This window comes from Salvelinus sp. IW2-2015, linkage group LG3 (genome assembly GCF_002910315.2).
Source record: "Salvelinus sp. IW2-2015 linkage group LG3, ASM291031v2, whole genome shotgun sequence".
Lineage (NCBI taxonomy): Eukaryota > Metazoa > Chordata > Actinopteri > Salmoniformes > Salmonidae > Salvelinus > Salvelinus sp. IW2-2015.
Window position 1 is genome coordinate 13690177 of NC_036840.1, and position 22584 is coordinate 13712760.

Consider the following 22584-nt stretch of genomic DNA (forward strand, 5'->3'; position numbering starts at 1 on the left):
CAATATATATTGTCCTGCTAATAGGGTTAATAATATCTGTGAGAATATCCAAGGGGCTTTTATATAATTCTAAATTAATAATAGTCATTTTGTTTTTATTTGAAAACTTTGTATTATTATTTTTTAAGTAAAATGACTGAGGAAAAAGGACATTCTTGAACATGGAGTGAGACATTGTTACTAATTGTAAATAAAGCCAGTTTTTTGTTATTTATAATTATTTATTTCAACAGTCATCTCATGGGCCTCCCAGTAGAGGCCGGCATGGGTATTGAACCAGGATCTGTAACAACACAGCTGGCACTGCTATGCAGCTTCTTAGACCGTTTCGCCACTCAGTCGCTGTACAACGTGACCGGTCGGAAGTGGGCATCACTAGTAAGAGTAAGATAATAAAAACCTTAGTGTAACAACAGTTTTAGTAAGTAATACTGAAGGTGTGCASAATTTATCAGTTTCTATTTAGGTTTGTCGCACATTCATTGTCAGTTAGAGACACAGTAGACCCCAAAAAGATAATCGGTGCTCTTACTCACCGTTGCGCTGGTCTGGAGCAATGAAGTGGTGACACAGGGTACTGTACTAAACCACAAATTGCCTCTAAGTACCGCAGCATAATTGCTAAACTTTTAGTGGAGCAACCACTAAATATTCAAACCCTTTAATCAGTGCTTTGTTGAAGTGTCTTTGGCAGAGATTACAGCCTCGAGTCTTCTTGGCTATGACGCTACAAGCTTGGCACACCTGTATTTGGKGAGTTTCTTTCATCYCTCTCTGCAGATCCTCTGTCTCTGTCAGATTGGATGTGGAGCATCGCTGCACAGCTATTTTCAGGTCTCTCCAGAGATGTTGATCGGGTTCAAGTCTGGGCTCTGGCTGGGCCACTCAAGGACATTGAGACTTGTCCCGAAGCCACTCCTGTCTTGGCTTGGTGCATAGGGTCGTTGTCCTGTTGGAAGGTGAACCTTAACCCCAGTCTGAGGTCCTAACCTGCTCCAGAGCACTTTTCATCAAGGATCTCTCTGTACTTTGCTCCGTTCAGCTTTCCCTCGATCCTGATTAGTCTCCCAGTCCCTGCTGCTGAAAAACATACCCACATCATGACGCTGCCACCACCATGCTTCACTATAGGGATAGTGCTAGGTTTCCTCCAAACGTGACGCTTGGCATTCAGGCCAAAGAGTTCAATCTCAGTTTCATCAGGCCAGAGAATCTTGTTTCTCATGTGCCTTTTTTTACTAAGGTGTGGCTTCTGTCTGGCCACTCTACCARAGATGGTTGTCCTTCTGGAAGGTTCTCCCCATCAACAGAGGAGCTCTGTCAAAGTGACCATCGGGTTCTTGGTCTCCTCCCTGACCAAGGGCCTTCTCCCCCGATTGCTCAGTTTGGCTGGGCGGCCAGATCTAGGAAACAGTCTTGGGGGTTACAAACTACTTCCATTTAAGAACGATGGAGGCCACTGTGTTCTTGGGAACTTTCAATGCTGCAGAAATGTTTTGGTACACTTCCCCACATCTGTGCCTCGACACAGTCATGTCTCGGAGCTCTCCACGGACAATTCTTTCGACCTCATGGCTTGGTTTTTGCTCTGACGTTCACTGTCAACTGGGGTGTGTAAACAGGTGTGTGTGCCTTTCCAAATCATGTCCAATCAATTGAATTTACCACAGGTGGACTCCAATCAAGTTGTAGAAACATCTCGAGGATGATCAATGGGAACAAGATGCAATTGAGCTCAATTTTGAGTCTCATACCAAAGGGTCTGAATACTTATGTAAATAAGGTACACTACCAGTCAAAAGTTTTAGAACACCGACTTATTCAAGAGTTTTCTTTGCTTTGACTATTTTCTACATCGTAGAATAAAAGCGAAGACATCAAAACTATGAAATAACACTTATGGATTCATGTAGTAACCAAAAAAGTGTTGAAGAATCTCAAATATATTTTGATTTGTTTAAATAGCCACCCTTTGCCTTGACAGCTTTGCACACTCTTGGCATTCTCTCAACCAGCTTCACCTGGAATGCTTTTCCAACACTCTTGAAGGARTTCCCACATATGCTGAGCACTTGTTGGCTGCTTTTCCTTCACTCTGMRGTCCAACTCATCCCAAACCACCTCAAATTGGGTTGAGGTCGGGTGATTGTGGAGGCCAGGTCATCTGATGCAGCACTCATCTTCTTGGTCAAATAGCCCTTACACAGCCTGCAGGTGTGTTGGATCATTGTCCGGTTGAAAAACAAATGATAGTCCCAATAAGCACAAACCAGATGGGATGGAGTATCGCTGCAGAATGCTGTGATAGCCATGCTGGTGTGCCTTGAATTCTAAATAAATTCCAGATAGTGTCACAGCAAAGATCCGCCCACACCATAAAATACCTGCCGCATGCTTTCACGGTGGAGAAATATACATGTGGAGATCATATCCAGCTCACCCACAACAGCGTTTCCACACAATAACACTGCTGGTTGGAATCAAAAAAGTCTCCAATTTTGGAAATGAATTTTCCAACCAGTCTAATGTCCACTTTCTCTGCCCAAGCAAGTTTTCGTCTTTATTGGTGTCGTTTAGTTAGTGGTTTCTTTGCAGTAATTTCGACATGAAAGCCTGACTTCACTAGAACTCTTTCTGACATGGCTTTTGGATGTGTCTGTTTACTTTGAACTCTGTGAAGCATTTATATTGAGCTTGCAATTTCTGAGGCTGGCAACTCTAACTTATCCTCTGCAGCAAAGATAACTCTGGTCCTTCCTTTCCTACTGAGAGCCAGTTTCATCATACGCGCTTGATGTTTTTGCGACACTGGGCACTTGAAGAAACGTTCAAAAGTTCTTTATGTTCATATGACTGACCTTCATTGTCTTAAAAGTAATGACTCGGTACTGTCGTTTTCTCTTTGCTTTATTTTAGTATTCTTGCAGTAATATGACTTGTTGATTTTTATCACAATAGGGTGATCTTCTTGTATAATCACCTACCTTGTCACAACACAAACTGATTTGGTTCTTAATCATGATTTAAGTAAGGCAACAATTCCACTTAATTACTTTTTAATGAAGGCCACAAGCAGTTAATGAAATTAATTCCAGGTGACTACCTCAGGAAGCTGGTGAGAGATGCCAAAGTGTGCCAAAGCTGTCTCAAGGCAAAGGGTGGTTTTTCATTTCAAATATAATAATTTATAGATTCTGAAACACTTTTTTGGTTACTACATGTCATATTGTTATTCATAGTTTTGATGTCTTCCCTATTATTCTACAATGTAGAAAATTAACAAAAGAAAGGTTTTTCAAAAAATTCTGACCGGTAGTGGTGTTTCTATTTTTTTTTATAGACTTAAAAAAATGTGTAAACCGGTTAAAAAAAATACTCTAGGCAGAGTTTCAAAAGAGAGCCATATCTGCTGGCCAATAAAAATATTAAGTGGGCAAGGCCAGCATCGCCGGATCGCCTCTTCCTGTTGGACGTTGAGACTGGTGTTTTGCGGGTGCTATTTAATTAATCTGCCAGTTGAGGACTTGTGAGGCGTCTATTCTGCTCAAAACTAGACACATCATGTCCTTGTTCTCTTTGCTCAGTTGTGCACCAGGGCCTCCCACTCCCTTTTCTATTCTGGTTGTAATCAGTTTTGCTCTGTTCTGTGAAGGGAGTAGTACACAGCGCTTGTACAAGATTTTCAGTTTCTTGATAACTTTCTCGAATGGAATAGCCTTAATTTCTCAGAACAAGAATGACTGAGTTTTTTCAGAAGAAAGGCCTTTGTTTCTGTCCATTTTGAGCCTGTAATTGAACCACAAATGCATGCTCCAGATACTCAACTAGTCTAAAGAAGGCCAGTTTATTGCTTCTTTAATCAGAAACAGTTTTCAGCTGTGCAAACATAATTGCAAAAGGGTTTTCTAATGATCAATTAGCCTTTTTAAAATTATAAACTTGGATTTATAACACAACGTGCCATTGGAACACAGGAGTGACGGTTTGGCTTGATAATGGGACTCTGTACGCCTATGTAGATATTCCATAAAAAATCAGCTGTTTCCAGCTACAATAGTCATTTAAAACATTAACAATGTCTGCACTGTATTTCTGATCAATTTGATGTTATTTTAATGGATAAGAAAATAGTTTTCTTTCAAAAACAGGGGACATTTCTAAGTGACCCCAAAGTTTTGAACGGTGTAAATTGGGCGCAAAAATCATTCCACCATCTGACTGTAGCCTACAGAACATTTTCAATTTTTTTGCACTGAAATGTTCCGCTTGTCCTCCGTTTGATGTTTCCCCGAAAAGCTCCTACTGGCAGACGTGTGTGTTCCCTCACATCTAGCCTACTTTGCAGACAGAAGTTTTGATCTTAGCTTAACATCTCCATCACTTCCTGGGGAAAGCAAAGGGACCATTTTAATGTTGCTACAGACGTGTGTGTGTGTGTGTGTGACGGGTTCCAATGAAGTTGATTACTTATCCCTCAGGGAGACTTAATGGAGAACGTACTTCAGCGAGAGTGGGAGGGAAAGAGAAAAGGAAGCACAGGGCGGTTTGATAGGCATTCTTCCTGTTTACTCTGCTCATTCCTCAGAGGGAGGGTTGGATGGAGGGAGAGATAGAGTACACACACACACTACCTCCTATAGGCTTTCAGCCACTATGGATACTCTGAATTTATCGTCCCCTGCTTGCCAATTTAATATATCATTACTGCCGATGAGCTCAGTGTTTGGACTTGTCTTGAGGGGATATTTTAAACTGCACCGTCATCTTGACTTTTTCATGCTTCATGTACCATCAGCCAGTCAGTGTTTTCCCCCATATTAAAACAGTAGATTAGTAACTTGATTGTCTAATTTCCTCAGAGGTCAGTTTCCTGTGCTCATCTGTTGATTTTCTAATATAAACTGAGCCCTTTGCAGAGTTAGGCCTTTAGTCTGAGTGTACACATTTCGTGTGTGTGTGTGTACGTCTCCCAGTGTTTTGCGCGTGTGTGGATGTCACAGGCCGGCCGCCCTGTGTGTTTCTGTGCCAGGCATGTGGGCAGCTGCTCACTGAGAGGGTGTGAGAGGTCACTGACTTGAGGAGGCCTCGGGAAAACACTGTCAGCGTACACAGTCCTCTCTCACTTCATATAAAGTGTCTTCGGAAAGTATTCAGACCGCTTGACTTTTYCCAAATTTTGTTACGTTACAGCCTTATTCTAAAATGGATTAAATAAATAAAAATCCTCAGCAATCTACACACAATACCCCATAATGACAAAGCGGAAAAATGTTTTGCAAATGTAGAATAAAAAAAGATACCTTATTTACCTAARTATTCAGACCCTTTGCTAAGAGACTTGAAATTGAGCTCTGKTGCATTCAATTGATTGGACAGGAAGTGGAAAGGCACACAACTGTCTATATTAGGTCCCACAGTTGACAGTGCATGTCTGAGCAAAAAACAACCCATGAGGTTGAAGGAATTGTCCGTAGAGCTCCGTGACAGGATTGTGTCGGCACAGATCTGGGGAAGGGTACCAAAAAATGTCTGCAGCATTGAAGGTCCCCAAGATCACAGTGGCCTCCATTCTTAAATGGAAGAAGTTTGGAACCTCCAAGACTCTTCCTAGAACTGGCGGCCTGTCCAAACTGAGCAATCGGGGGACGGGCATGGCCTGTAACACTTGCTGTAGGCTACTATTTACTAGTTAACTAAAAATCATGTTAATGGTCCCGTGTGGCTCAGTTGGTAGAGCATGGCGCTTGCAACGCCAGGGTTGTGGGTTCATTCCCCACGGGGGGACCAGGATGAATATGTATGAACTTTCCAATTTGTAAGTCGCTCTGGATAAGAGCGTCTGCTAAATGACTTAAATGTAAATGTAATAAAATAAATTCACCCCACCCAGTATTGTAGTCAAAACTTACCAGAAAGCATGTAGTCCTTGGCTCAGACAGTGTAGTAGTCTGGGCTCAATAGCATCTCATTACTGTGCAAGATCTTGAGAATCAGCTGTACATGTGATTGAAGAATGTACTGTSGATGCAGAGGGTTGCAATTCCATTGAATTGGGGATAGTTTAACCAAAATATGCCGCAAGACCTATAATTACCTTGTGTATCCCACAWAARRKKYWCWCTYWTAWRMKMWMWYWWAAAAAAWAAAAARWAWWTAAGCAAAATTCCCCATATTCCCAGGCTTAACTTCCCATGGAAAATTTACGGAAATTTACCTGAACGTTTCCGACCCTTTGCAAACCTAGCAGCAATGCTCCCCATCCATCCTAACAGAGCTTGAGGGGATCTGCAGAGCAGAATGGGAGAAACTCCCCAAATACAGGTGTATCAAGCTTGTGGGGTCATACCCAAGAAGACTTGAGACTGTAATCGCTRCCAAAGGTGCTTCAACAAAGTAYGCTGGTGGCTTTTAAATGTAATATTTCTGAAATKTTTGCTAATTTATATTTTTTTTAAATGAAAGTTTTTTTTGCTTTGTCATTATGGGGTATTGTATGTAGATTGACTGACTGCAAATCTTTTGTTACGTTACAGCCTTATTCTAAAAATGTGGAAAAAGTGAAGGGGTCTGAATATTTTCCGAAGGCTTTGTATTCACATACTTTACCCTCCACTGTATTCTCCCTGTTCCTCCCCTTATTGCGTCTGTCAGAGCAGGTGAGTCAGACAGGGGCATTTGGATACATTTACAGGCTAGGAAGGTAAAACAAGGAGAGTAGGACTCTAGACTATTGAGTCTCCCATTCTCCTGTGCGTAACCTTTAACTTGCATGTCAAACTCGAGGCCCGGACCTCTAGCCCATTCAATCTGGTCCGCATGTGGCTTTTCTGGGGGAAAACTTATCTCAGTGGACATTGAAATGACTAAAACCAAATCAAAACTGTCTAGACCTAATGGACCTACATTTGTGGTTGGTTTACTTTGTCCTGCTTGCTAACAGTTGTCAAAACTAAATCTAGACAGTTGGTAAAGCATCGAAAGTTCCAAAAGTGATGGAAAAATAAAAACATTTTGCTAATTTTGAGGGCAAGGAAGTATAATACATGAAGTGCGGCCCTCCAGACCTTGGTGAAGACTGAGTGCGGCCCCTGGGGAAATGAGTTTGGCACCCCTGCTCTTACTGGTTAACTGGCACAGAGGCCCTGGTCACAAGTATTAATCCCCTGGCCACAGCACACAAGAAATGTCCTCCCTCTGTGATTAAGGCGGCACTGGGACCAGTGCCAGAGATACTGGGTCACCAACCGTTGCCACCCCAGCTTCCCAGAAGCCTAGAGTACTGCTGCTGCTTCAGGTGACTGTGGTGTTAGCGTTACATCACCTTATGCTTGACGGCTTCTGGCATCAAAAATAGTTGTTTTTCTCTGTCTCTCTGTCTCTCCTTTCTGTCTTGTCTCTGTGGGTTAGATGATGACAGGAGAAGGSTATTGATGGATGAGAAGTGGAGTAAACGTTTATTTTCAGCTCGATAAGATGTCTCAGCCTGTCTGTAGCTTAGGGGAGAAGAAGCCAAATCAAATAACATGACAGGAGGCAATTCCTCAGCTGAGATATTCAGGCCGTTCTAGAAGGACCTATCTAGCTCTCATTCAATATCTCATACAACACAGATTGTAGGTGCAAGTGATCATCCACATCAATCCACTGTCCCCATTCCTGATTTTTAAGGCTTTCTGCAAAGGTACAAGTCACAGATGCATTCTAATCAATATTTAGCTTAACTATGGAACTGTCCGGATTGGTTGTAATTGAGCAGGAATACTGTAACAGCTGATGACTCAATCTCGGATCAATCCATGAATCTATTCCATGCTTCTGTAATGTTATGGTTTTGCCCATTTTAATCCCCTTCTAAAGTGGAGCAAATCTCGGCAGGAGTGTTTTGCAAGTCATTTGCATGGCCTGTAACCGAACCAAGAGGAATAGAAGCAGTAGAAACACCAGTCTTTTCTGGCAGATGGAGGTAAGACTAGACTTGCTTTTTAAACTCCAGACCTTTGCTAAGGCGTTGTCTGTTTGCTTAACCTTCTAACATGGAAGGAATTATATCACCGCGATAGTAGTCTGTCTGGCAGACTGTATAGCAGTCCAGTCCAGCTACTCTCTGCTCTACATCAGGCCACACCTGAGGGCTACAGCCTACAGCTTGCTAATGGAGCCCTTATTGCTCCCTATATGARCAGGCTGTTTTACACACATCCRACTGGGCACTAGAGCTGGACAAAAATAATATATATATAAAAAATAYATTAAAAAAGGATGATGTCCTCTCACTGTTTTCTTATTTAAAACATCCATCCTTTTCCCCTCCCATCACAGCAGCCCAGGTGGGTGGATCTGTCATTGATCTTTGCTAGAATGCTCTAACAGGGAAKATTTCTTTCTGTTAGGAGTGCTCTCTGATTATGTCCCACAGGGATCCGATTGTGAGTGGTCTGCCTCTGATGTTGGTGTCTGTTATTGGTCTGTCTTCAATTGGACCCCMAAAAAATTATGCCAGTCCGCTGATGATACGACACCTGCTACAGCACCGATGAGTCATGATCAGGAAACGCTCTCCTGTTGGGCTGAAACACACAGCTAGATTTGAATAATCGTGGCTATTTATGGCTAATTGTTTTCCCCTTTAACCAAACATCAAATGTACCATTTATGTAGCCAGCTTGTGGTTTGTTTGAAGGTTTAATTTCYTGCCACAGATATAATTATTAGGGTTGGGCGGTATCCAGTTTTATCATACCGTTTCTGTACTGTATTACTGGAACTTTACATAAGGGGCGCTATTAAACAGAATAAGTGTGGATGGATGGATGGATGGATACAATCAAAAGTTTGGACACCTACTCATTCAAGAATTTTTCTTTATTTTTACTATTTTCTACTTTGTAGAATAGTGAAAACATCAAAACTATGAAATAATACGTATGGAATCATGTAGTAACCAAAAAAGTGTTAAACAAATCAAAATATATTTTAGATTATTCAAAGTAGCCACACTTTGCCTTCATGACCGCTTTGCACACTCTTAGCATTCTCTCAACCAGCTTCATGAGGTAGTCACCTGGAATGCATTTCAGTTAACAGGTATTGCTAGTTAAAAGGGGTGGCAGGTAGCCTAGTGGTTAGAGCATTGGACAAGTAACTGAAAGGTTGCTGGATCGAATCCCCGAGCTGACAAGGTAAAAATCTGTTGTCCCTGAACAAGGCAGTTAACCCACTGTTCCCCGGTAGGCTGTCATTGTAAATAAGAATTTGTTCTTAACTGACTTGTCAAGTCCATATTATTGAGAGAAATGACAGTCCATTAATTTTAAGACGTGGAGTTCAGTCAATCTGGAAAATTTCAAGAAGGCTTCTTCAAGTGCAGTCGCTAAAACCAAGCGCTGTGATGAAACTCTCATGAGGACCGCCACAGGAATGGGAGACCCAGAGTTACCAATGCTGCAGAGGATAAGTTCATTAGAGTTAATTGCACCTCAGATTGCAGCCCAAACACTTAACAGACATCTCAACATCAACTGTTCAGAAGAGCCTGCGTGAATCAGGCATTCATGGTCAAATTGCTGCAAAGAAACCATTATAAATGGACACCAATAAGAAGAGACTTGCTTGGGCCAAGAAACACGAGCAATGGACATTAGACTGGTGAGAATCTGTCCTTTGGTCTGATGAGTCCAAATTTGAGAATTTTGGTTAGGTGAACGGATGATCTCCGCATGTGTGGTTCCCTCCATGAAGCATGGGGGTGGGGGTGTTTTGCTGTTGACACTCTGTGATTTTATTTAGAATTCAAGGCACACTTAACCAGCATGGCTACCACAGCATTCTGCTGTGATACGCCATCCCATCTGGTTTGTGCTTAGTCCCACTATAATTTGTTTTTCAACAGGACAATGACCCAACACACACATCCAGGCTGTGTAAGGGCTATTTGACCAAGAAGGAGAGTGAAGGAGTGCTGCATCAGATGACCTGGCCTCCACAATCACCAGACCTCAACCCAATTTGAGCTGGTTTGGGATGAGTTGGACCGCAGAGTGAAGGAAAAGCAGCCAACAAGTGCTTAGCATATGTGGGAACTCCTTCAAGACTGTTGGAAAAGCATTCCTCATTGAAGCTCGTTGAGAGAATGCCAAGTGTGTACAAAACATTAAGAACACCTGGTCTTTCACACTCTTTTGTACAAAACAATATTTTTATATTTTCTAAAAAAAATTACACAACAATTTGGGCAACAGGGATCTTGATCCAGGAGGGGATTGAATGTATTTGGTGTAACCAAAAAGCTTGATCTTGACATCTAGCAAGTTAGCAAATAAAAGGATAGCTAGAGCACTGAGCTAGAGAAATATGTAATCTTTATTTTTATAAGCAGTGGCACTTATAACTAAGGAGGGGGGGGGGGGTTTATGGGTACCCCACAAAACCCGGTATCGAAAGTCATACTGTCGATTTTATTTCAAAATAACCAGATAAACGGTATGTGGCCCAAGCCTAATAATTAGATCTATTTTCTGCCCAGGAACAATCATGAGACCAGCTCAGTGCCAGCTGTATGTGTGAGGTTGCTACTGACTTTCTAGTCATTTTCTGAAAAACAACTTTCACAATCATAGAAGTAGAAGCATAGAACTGAGGGGAGTAGACCTGAACAGTGGTTTTGTAAAGGAAGATGCCAGTAATATGCCTCTTCCAGTTATTCAAAAAGTTAGAGAGAGAACCTTTGTTGGGCTACGCAGGGTCCTAGTTCTTTAAGATCCTGGACTCTGCTGCAACGATCCCCAACAAACACACACACACCATGCTGTGTTGTTGTCTTTGGTCTCAATGTTGTGGTGTCTCTCTTATCATGCTGTGTGTTTTTTTGTCCGACATTTTGAATCCCAGCACCCGCAGGAGGCCTTTTGCCTTTTGGTAGGCCATCATTGTAAATAAGAATAAAGGTTGAATGAATAAATAAAATATACACACACACTGCTCCTTCCTCAGTGCTAGTTCTGCACTGCTTCTTCTTTGCCCCTCAGGACCAGATCACATGACTTAGGTGTTTACTTCCAAATCCTCTTCCTGTTTCAGACCCACCCAGTCTAGCCCCTCCCCTCTCCAGCTCGCTCTCCCTCTCCCTCTCCCTCTCCTCCTCACTCTCTCATCATCCCTCTCTATTGTCCCCCCGTCTCCTCTCGATCCTCCTTCTCGCCATCTCTCTCTGACATTTGAGCTACAGAGCGAAGGCTGTCTGTTTAGTCTTTAATTTGTCTCACTGTCTTTATTCTTCATCCCTTGTTAATCACTGGCTGCATCCCAAGTAGGGCATCTTTCCTTCATTCCTTTCTCTCTACTCATCCCTTGTTCTCTCTCTCATGCGGTGTGTCTCTTTCATGGACTTGACAGGCAGCATAATAGATTAAGACACGCTGCAGTCAGGACTGCTGCAGGGAGAAGAAGCTGCTGCAGTGTATGCTGTGCGTGTTTGTCCGTGTGTGTCTTTGTCTGTGGCGGGAGCCTCTTAAAGGGACACCCTGCCTGCGTTGGTCAGTTGGTGGCTGGTAAACCTGCAGTGGCTCAGAATAGCAACACAGCACGGCAGCTTCCACGCTCTCCTCCCTCGATTCATCCTCTGTCTGTCGCTTTCCCTTGTCACTTTTCATCTGCTCCTCCACTCTTCTCCTCTCACCTCCTCTCCCTCTTGCTCACCTGGCATTAGTCTGGTAATCTATGGAGTAATGCGGTTACGTGGTCTAAAGATCTGAGTCAGAGAGAGTGGTTGAGTCATCAGTGTAGTGTTTAGACTAGAGGACAGGCAGTCAGTCGGCAGGGATCTCCTTTGCAACGCGTTTCAAAACGGGAGGGAAACGCACTGCCTGTGAGTCATCATACTGGAGATATAGCTACTCCGCCATGGTGTGTTTGATGCGTGTGTCATTTTTAAAATTCATGCATGTTTTAATGTGTTTTTTTAAAGTCGATCTCATGCATGTTTTGGCGCGCGTGTATTGCTGTCATGCCTGTATTCATTCAGTTTCGCCTCTTGTTGTTCTTGCTTTGACGGGTTCTGGGGCTCTCACCATGGAGGCCGCCTTTCAGGACTTCCAGTCTGCGTGCGTTGATATTACGCCTGCATGAACGTGCGTATCTCCTCTGTGCAGGCGGGTTCGGGGGCTCTCACGATGGCTGCAGCATTTCAAGACTTCCAGAGGAGCGAGTCAGACCGGCTAAATGAGATGAAGGGTCATCTCGAGATTGCCTTACTGGAGAAACACTTCCTACGTAAGTAACCTTAACAACTCTAACACACATTTTTTTTTGCTTTTTATTCGTCCTCCATTGCTATAGTAGCCATCTGCTTGTGCACATTAATTGGTGAGTCAGTGTGAGAATGGGAGGGGCTGGAGGATTGGCGGTTAACGGGGAAAGAGGATGGTGGAGGGATGGGTGACGGAGAGGAATGGACGAGGGAGTTTGGATGCTCCGTAGCCTGACGGGGAGCACATTCAATTGTGTTGACTCATTTTTATTCTTTCACACACACCTCTCTGCTGGGTCAGCCACTCTAATGCCTCTGGCCAATGTGGCTGTCCTGCCCCATTAACCCCACTCAGGGATGGGTACACACTGTACCAAGCCTTCCCTACGGTGTAGTGGCCTGTGCTGTTTGTGTGGGTGTGCTACCCCACATGTAGCTGACGTGTGTGTGTGTGTGTGTCTCTGCTGGGTCAGCCACTCTAATGCCTCTGGCCAATGTGGCTGTCCTGCCCCATTAACCCCACTCAGGGATGGGTACACACTGTACCAAGCCTTCCCTACGGTGTAGTGGCCTGTGCTGTTTGTGTGGGTGTGCTACCCCACATGTAGCTGACGTGTGTGTGTGTGTGTGTGTGTGTGTGTGTGTGTGTGTGTGTGTGTGTGTGTGTGCGCACAGTTTTTCCATCCACAGGTCTGCTAGTGTACCTCTCCATCCCTGAGAGTGTGAGCTTGCATTGCTGAAGCTGTGTGACTAAAGCCTATTGCTWAGGCTATATGGCTAAAGCTATAGGCTACGGATAAAGCGATAGGTTATTGCTAATTGCCAGGGCTAAAGCTATATGTCCAAAGCTATAGTGCTACATTGAAGCTAAAGCTACATGGTTAAAGCTATGGCTAAATGTGGAGTGCTTAAACAAATGTGGTTTCTACTGACAATTGAGATGTACAAACTATGGCATGAGGGACGACAAGCAAATAAGAGGCAATCTGTAATTTCAATTTAAAACATTTAATGAGCAAGCTCGGACGGACATAGTGAATATAACTTTGTTCAGTACTTTTGAAATATACAGCGACAGGGGAAAGAGGTGACAGTATTCTCCCTGTACACCAAGTCAGAACCGTAGGATAAATAAGGGGGGCATTTAAGCAGACAATGAAAGCTCTTACAATATTCAATGATTACATTTCTCTAAAACAGGCTATAGGCTACATGTGCACCACCAATTCAGAATAGTAGGCTACGGTATGAGRGGGAAGGGACCAAATTGTTAGGGTGAAGCGCTTGAGTTCCCAATTGTCTTGAACTCACTGAAGTCTGAGATTTACGAGTTTCCAGTTCTTTTGAACGTGGCATAAGTCATGCTGGATTGGCAGCATGGCCAATGTATTCAACCTTTTTTGGCATGTGAATGTCTATAACTCTAAGCTTGGAAAAGAAACCATAAACCCAGACTTGGACCATAYACCCACTCCACTGAATAGCAKGCAAGTGATTGCTTTACAAACCACTGATTCCTTCCAAACCATTCATGGTTGAGTTTGAGATTTCCAACTTGTTGTGTAATGTTTATGGCCAATGAGCACCAATATGTTATCTATAATTTCTCTTCATTATGACAAGGATAGAAAAGRATTTGCCAGTAGCTCGACTTGATTCATGATGACTGCTAACTAAGACTTTGAAAGTAAGATGTTGACATGATCAGTCCAATCAAAGCTATGGTAGATGTGATTTGATGCCATTTTATCTGTGGCCAATGACATTGAGCCTTCTTGGATGGGCACTTCTAATGTAAATCTATGGCAGCGTCCAAGGGGCTTGAATTTTTGAGCTCTCCCCATAGATTTGGCGGTGACTTGGTGTCCCCATGAGTAACAGAACACTGAGCCAATCACGGCGGAACACTRAGCCAATCACCCTATTCCCTGGCTGTCCCACCACCACAGAATGCACTTTTGGCTGAAACACCTGCATTTTGGAGCTGCCTTAAGAAAGCAAAAAAGAGACCATAATATTTGTATGCGGTTTTATTAACTAAGTTACTATAAAAAATATTTTTGTTTGCAAACTGAAATAACATGCAAAAAGAGGCAACAGTTTTTTTTAAAGTTATTTTTTGCTAATTTGATGAGCAAATTGTTACATTCCAAACATATAATTTTTTTTAAAGAATCTTGGGAGTAATGGAAGAGGGATTTGGCATGCTCCGTAGCCTGAGGGGAAGCAAATTCAATTGTGTTGACTTTCATGCTCATTCATTCTTTCTCTCTCTATAGGGCTCTCTTTCTCTCTCACGCATGCACACAAAATAATTAATCAAATAAAAAAATCCAGAGAGGGCACTTTCTCTTAGAAGGGCAGGTGCTCGGGCACTGGTTGATTCCCATCTACATGTCAGAAGTTTAGTATTTTGATCCCATATTCCTAGCACGCAATGACTACATCAAGCTTGGCACTCTACAAACTTGTTGGATGCATATGCAGTTTTTTGTGTTTCAGATTATGTTGTGTCAAATAGAAATGAATGGTAAATAATGATTTGTGTCATTTTGGAGTCACTTTTAATTTGTAAATAAGAATATATTTCTGAACACTTCTACATGAATGTGGATGCTACCATGTGTCATGTCTTTGGCATTATTAAAAGTGAAGACTTATTTTATCAAATCAATTATCTGTAACTTATTACRTGATTAATCTAATCATGTAAATGTAATTAATGTAATTAATTAGGAAGTCGGCACCACGGAAAATCTTCAGATTACAAAGTTATAATTTTCCGAATATAACTCTTCAGATATTTTAATATCTGATCAATTAGTCTTCTATTAATGAATTCTTTATCTTACGTCAGTCTTATTTCAAACGTCGTAGAATTCTTGGTTATCTGCACGAACCCAGCCTAAACCATGAATCATCCATAGAGCAATTGGCTTAATCWTTTATTTACTAACTAACTAATCACAGAAATGCATAAACAAACAGTAGCTATTGGTTACTAACAATGATAGGGAAGATCCCCTAGTGGGCTAAGCCGATCTGACGGCTTGGTGGACAACGGRAAGTGGGTGTGGACTGAGAAAGAAGCGGGAAAGACAAAAGGGATCATTACACAGTTCAATTATATTAATTGAAATGCTAATCCTTTGCGCATGAACGCTCACTCATTCGGGAATAATTGCATTCAATGTATATTTACGCCCATGTGTTGTGATCTTCTCTGTTGGAATCTGGTCCGTCTGCTGGAGAGTTCATCCGAGTCTCTTTCTGTTTCCCTGAAGATCAGTCTTTCATGTTTAGAGTGGATACTTCAGAGTACCATCCAGAAATGTTCTCATAGAATAGATGTTTTGGCGGTTGTCAGTATTCTCGTCCCAGGTTTACATMATTTCTAGCTGCAGACTAGTATCCAAGATTTGCTCTTATTTTGTGGGGATCGATAGTCTCAGAGTTGAACTATTTCCAKCTGTGTTGCCAATGCTCCACGTGGTATGGTTAGAAATTCAATAACTTTTCGCAATCACAGCTCACGCTGTGGCTTTGCTTAGTCTTGGTACTCAAACCTGGGCCTTCTCAGCTTACACCAAGGTATGCGTGGTCTGAAAAGGATTTCCTCAGGAGTTTTTTAAAATTCATAATAGAAACGGCGGTTCCATGATGCCAGATCATGTCTGTGTTCATGGGGACGGGCCAATGACTTAGTTAAACTTYAAAGGGAATACAATTCTCTCACGTTAAACCTTTAATATCACATTTCACAAATAGTTTMATCTTTACTCATTCATTTTATACAATAATTAGATGTAAACCTCATAATGGAGGCACCTGTATAAACAGAGTTACGGTAATGTGGCTGTATTGTCTTTCATGAGGTCACAAACATGAAACAAAACGGACCGGGTCGTARCTGGCTTCTCCACCGACCATTTACACATTCTCCAAAATGATGGATATTGTTCAGTTCTCAAATTCTGTGATGTAGTAGAAGTTCCTTTGTTCTACTGTGAAACTCGCTGCATGGCCAGGGAGAACCTCTTTACGTAATTTATGACGTGGGGGTTAAATTGTAAACCTGCCCTCCCCAATAGGGGAAGGGGTTGTTCACACCTCTGCTAGGCAATTCACTGAAAGGGCTAGCGTCATGACACATGATTACGGATAATCTGTTACACATACGCCGGGAGTCAGAAAGCAGGTGCAGATGGTGAGTTTTTAATATGGAACAGATGCAAAAGAACCAACATGAGAAGTCTACTGAACGAGAGATGATAACATCTAAAGACTGATTAACACAGAGGGCTAAATAAAGGGCAAGTAATCAGGGAAGTGATTAAGTCCAGGTGTGCCTAATGGTTGCCAGGTGTGCGTAATGRTGGGTTGACATGAGCTGTGGTTAGTAAACTGGCGATGTGGATGTGACAATCATGAATGAATTGTGAATAATGAGTGACAAAGTTATAGAAGCATAAATATCATACCCCCGCAAAATTCTAACCTCCCTGTTATTGGTGATGTTGAGAGGTTAGCATGTTTTGGGGGTATGATCTTATGACACCTTCAAATGGGTGGACTTCAAGATGGCGCCGACGGAGATGGTCGCTTCGAGTTCTTAGGAAACTATACAGTATTATAAAAACATTTAATGTATTATTTCTTACATTGTTACCCCAGGAAATCTTATAACATACAGCTGGGAAGAACTATTGGATATAAGAGCAACGTCAACCAACATTACGACCAGGAATACAACTTTCCCGAAGCGGATCCTCTGTTCGGAACCACCACCCAGGACAATGGATCTAATCCCAGTAGCTGACCCAAAACAACGGCGCCGCAGACCGAGTGGCCACCTGGTCAKGCTCCGTAGATGTGCACATCKCCCCTGCTCCCGAGTATACTACTMGCCAATGTCCAGTCTCTTGACAACAAGGTAGATKAAATTTGAGCAAGGGTTGCCTACCAGAGAGACATCAGCTTGTAACATTCTCTGTTTCACGGAAACATGACTCTCTCGGGATATGTTGTCGGAATCGGTTCAGCCACCTGGCTTCTCCATGCATCATGCTGACAGAGCGAAACTCCTCTCTGGGAAGAGGAAGGGCGGGGTGTATGCTTCATGATTAACGACTAATGGTGTAATCATAACAACATACAGGAGCTCAAGTCCTTCTGCTCACCCGACCTAAAATTCCTTACAATCAAATGCTGGCCATTTTACCTACCAAGAGAATTCTTACTCATTCTTACCTCCCTCAATGTCAACAAAACATAGGTGATTGTGGACTTCAGGAAACAGCAGAGGGAGCACCCCCCTATCCACATCGAAGGGACAGCAGTGGAGAAGGTGGAAAGTTTTAAGTTCCTCTGCGTACACATCACGGGCAAAYTGAAATGGTCCACCSACACAGACAGTGTGGTGAAGAAGGCGCAACAGCACCTCTTCAACCTCAGGARGCTGAAGAAATTTGGCTTGTCACCCAAAACCCTGACAAACTTTTACAGATGAACAAACGAGAGCATCCTGTCGGGCTGTATCACCGCCTGCTACGGCAAACTACCTGTCCTCCATGACACCTACAGCACCCCATGTCACAGTAAGGCCAAAAGGTTTAAGAACAACAACCACCCGAGCCACTGCCTGTTCACACTGCTAACATCCAGAAGACGAGGTCAGTACAGGTGCATCAAAGCTGGGACTGAGAGACMRAAGCTGTTTTTCAATCTCAAGGCCATCAGACTGCTCAACAGCGATCACTAACTCAGAGAGGCTGCTGCCTACATTGAGACCTAATCTCTGACCACTTTAAAATAGATCACGAGTTACTTTAAACAATGCMACTTTAAATAAAGCCACTTAAATAATGTTTACATATCTTTACATAACTTATTATTCATATCAAATGCATATACTGTGTTTTATACCATCTACTGCACCTTGCCTATGCCGCTCGGCCATCGCTCATCCATATATTTATATGTACATATTCTCATTCACCCCTTTAGATTTGTGTGTATTAAGTAGTTGTTGGGGAATTGTTAGATATTACTGCACTGTTGGAACTAGAAGCACAAGCATTTTGCTACATTTGCATTAACATCTGCTAACCATGTGTATGTGACCAATAAAATTTGATTTGACACAAAATGCTTTCATTTCTAAATGGTAAAATGGATATGTATGAGAATACCCCTAAATAAAAGKTGACATTCTGTACTGTTGCCTCAAACATTTTGATCTCAAATCCAACATGCTGGTGGAGTATGGAGCCAGATTACACATTTTTAGCAAAAGCTAGGACTGCTGCTAGCAGTTGTATTCTTTTAGCATTTTTTTCTCAATATTCCTTGCTCGCTCGGCCTGTGTCGCTCGCTTGGCCTGTGTCGCTCGCTCGGCCTGTGTCGCTCGCTCGGCCTGTGTGTGTGTGTGTGTGTGTGTGTGTGTGTGTCTGTCTCCCTCTGTCAGTCTGTTCTTATCCCCTCGGTTATTGTTCTCCCTGACATGATAGTTTAATTAATCAGGCGTAGTCCATCTCATCCTTATGAAGAGCCTGACACACACACACACACACACACACACACACACACACACACACACACACACACACACACACACACACAGAGATGGATGAGAGACTCAGCATCTAAAAGCAATACGGTCTCATCACCACTACTCATTTAGACAGACAAATGTGTCCCGATGAATGTTGTCTACAGAGTTGAGTACCATTGTGTCATAAGTACATAGCACAGTCTTTTGTCTGGGTAATTTGCTGTTTCAAGTTCACACTCCTGTTTTGTGTAGGATCTGTATGGAGAGGGAAGGTGGACTGTTGTATAAGAATCTGCATATATACTGGACATACTCATGCATTATTCAACTCTGCTTTGTTGTCAATGACAGTCTTCCATAGCTGATGTTTGAGTTAGCGTTTAGCATGCTATAGAATACTGTCACAACATGGCAGCTTTGCCTTGCTAAAGGTCAGAATAGAGATGTCAGGCCAGGGACTAAATGCATCTACACACTTCATACTGAATGGCAGTAGAAGGTGCCTGWTGTATTCRTGAACTAGAGTGAATCTGTTTCTGGGTAATACAGGTCCTGACCAGGCCCCTCTCTGCTCTCTTTCTCCCGCCCTCTACCCCTCTTTTCCCCCCCAGTGTAATTGGACCAGTAGGAGCGGTGAAGCAGGAGACTCCATTAGCAGCTAAATGGACTTTGCTCTGTTCATCCTTGCTTTCTTTTCTGTTAATCTCTGCTTTATTTTGTGTTCATCTCGGCACGGTTGTGTGTGGAGGTAGTGGAGCAGGGCGAATTGAGAAAGAGACGGGCTTGTGGGGTCTGAGTGGCTGAGATTTGACTGGCTAGTTGTTACAGACTATAGCATTGCCTATAGTCCATCTGATGCCCCACTCTGAACAGCTGAAACAACCTCAAGCTACTAGACAGGCTAATATGCTACTAGAACTCAAACTATCTGTATACATGCGGTAAAGAGATCAATCRAACTCGACCAAAACTATACATTTCATCTATTGGTTGTGTTTTTCACACTATGTTGAGAAAAAAATCTGAGTATAATGCTTGTATGGATGTCAACCCCAGTACATGTTCATGTCATCACCAATAAACTCCATTACACTTCAAAACGACCACCGATTACTGTATGCTAGCTATGCTACCAGTTTATACGAACAGGAGTTAGCATTTAGCAGTTACTTCTAAACCTGAAAAGGGACAACTTCTGAATGTTATGCTGCGAAAACAGCCAAATATATTTAAAATCGGACTGTAGTAGCCACATTGTGGTCCTGTTACAATACGTAAATCATGACGGATGTGACGAATATCCACTTTGGCGCACATTCAACAAATCTGGTCTAACAATCTGGCATCTGTCTATCCCCCACGGTCTGCGGTCCMTTGACCTTTTTACCACATCTATTAAACATGGCAGCATGGATTTGATAGAACCCATGATGGTACATAATACTGATGAAATGGTTGAACTCGGCCAACCAAGGTTTGTCCCAAATGGCACCGTATTCTCTATGTAGTGCACRRCAGTTTACCAGRCCTCATTAGGCKCTAGTCAAAAGTAGTGCACTATGTAGGGAATAGGATGCCATTTGGGATGCAGAYGTAATTGACAAGTCRCTTTTGCAGTGCTGGTGCTGTGGTATGTGTGTTACTCTTTGAGGCTAGCTGATTTAAAGCGGAAGACGTCTACTCTGTCCTATTAGCATATCACCTCTGACTGCACAGTCACTCACTCCTCTGAAGTCACTCGCTGTAAGCGCTCTACTCATCCCCTGATCTGCCTTTATGGGCTTCTTTCCCATCTACGCCTTTCATGACTTCACTTTTCATCGATTCYCTCTCCCCTGTGAGTGCTTCCCCCTCACCCATGGTCTCTCATCACCCATCTCTTTCTCTCGTGATATCTGCAGCAGAGGTTGCAGGCATGACAGAGTAGAGTAGTCTCTGGAGGTTGCAGGAAGGCATTGTGTTCATCATCAGTACCTGGATGATAATCCAAGCCCTCCTTGTTTGTTTGGGCCAGGGCCCAAAAGTTGTGCACTATGTAGGGAATAGGGTGCARTTTGGAATGCAAACAGTGTCGCTRTGTGAGATTGCGAGCCAGTGAGGGAACAACTGGATTGTCTGTGTTGTGGTGATCCTGTTTGTTCTCGTGTTGCCTGATCATCTTTATCACATTAGTTGACAATATCAATACTCAATCACTACTTTCATTTCAGTTCTACAGGGACCATTTTAGCCAGTGCCGTTGTGGGACTAACCAGAGTCATTGACACAGTGTAGGTTTGTACAGTGCACAACTTGGTTTGTACAGTGCACAACTTGGATGCTGTTGAACTAAGGTGCACTATGCTACTACTTAGACACCATTGAGCAGAGGCATGTGTTGTATGTGTGAACRATTCAACRATTCTCAATGTATTCACCGCTTTTTGTTTCGACAATGAACTTTAATCAGATTAACAAAGAGAGGGACAGCGGAGTTCATTCAAGATTTTATTTCACCTTTATTTAACCAGGTAAGTCAATTGAGAACCAAAACCAGTGAACAGGGCAACACACAATACCACTAAAAATAAATAAAACGCTTTACAGAGGAAAAATAAAATATACATCAAATATACAACCAATAAGCAATGTACAGTGGGTCCAAGCAACACAGCAGGGCTCGCGAGTGGCGCAGCGGTCTAAGACACTGCATCTTCAGAGCTAAAGGCGTCACTACAGGCTAAAGGCTTCGGCATAAAGGTGGATGAGGGAGTTTTCAGCAGCATGTGCAACATTATAATATACACAGCGAGCAGTGGTTGGGACAGCAGGCCCTCGGATTTGACACGTTGTAATAGTTTTCAAACCAGGCTAGACAATTTTCTGAGAACCCTCGACGAGTCTATTGAGCAGGATGCAGTGCCTAACCGATTCCAAGGCTTTAACCAGATCAATAAAAAGATGCAAAATACTCCTTGTTGTCAAAAGCAGATATGATTTAGAACCTTCAGTTTAGCACCCATGGCTAGTTTTGAAGCCAGACTGCATCGCAGAAAGAACACTGGACGTGGGCTCCAGTTGGCGGGTTAAAGATTACTTGGTTGTGTGAAGGACTCAAAGTCCATACCATTGCTAGGCTAAACTAAAGCCTATATCATAGCATACTTAGGCTAAAGCCCATACCATACACAAACTATATTTACATTTTAGTCATTTATCAGAGCTCTTATACAGACTGAGTTACAGGAGCAATTTGGGTTAAGTGCTTGCTCAAGGGCACATCGGCAGATTTCTCACCTAGTCGAACAAGCAACATTTTGGTTACTGTTCCAAACCGCTAGGCTACCTGCCACCCTGCTCTGCCTCCTCCATACAGGAGATCCCAAATGGCTTAGGAGTGGTATTGAACATGGAACAGTATTAGCCTGTGTTTAAAGTCAGTAAGAGACTCTGAATTGCAGACCATAGCTAGGCCAAAGCCCATACCAGACCATAGCTAGACTACAGGAAGGTTCAAGACCCTATTATGGAACTGGCCTAGAGGGTGTCTATTGAGCATGTAACAGTATTAGCCCTGTGTGCTAATGGTTGATAAGCACTGTAGCTGATAAGTCATTAAGAAATACGTGTGAGGTAACTATGTGAGTAGGATCAGACATCAGATGTCTACTAGGCCGCTTGATCTTTTTGGTAAATAGGAAAATGTAGAAAAGAGAAGCGGAAACACTCCGGGGCTCAGTTGCAATACATGTAATAGATACCTGGTATAGTTTTGATAGCTATGCTGCCTTTATCAGGGTTTCATCTG

General features: G+C 42.7%; 1 protein-coding gene across 4 annotated transcripts in view; it reads left to right on the top strand.

Annotated features, from left to right (window-relative positions):
• LOC111951260 (GRAM domain-containing protein 4) overlaps positions 1-22584 on the top strand; it is a 67752-nt gene that overhangs the window by 10526 nt on the left and 34642 nt on the right. For 2 of the 4 annotated variants that reach the window (XM_023969303.1, XM_023969310.1), the window contains exon 3: positions 12147-12267. In XM_023969303.1, coding sequence (XP_023825071.1) covers positions 12147-12267 — 121 coding nt within the window. Of the gene's footprint in view, positions 1-11119; positions 11902-12146; positions 12268-22584 lie in introns of those variants that run through there. The other 2 variants (XM_023969316.2, XM_023969327.2) reach the window with 2 other exon arrangements.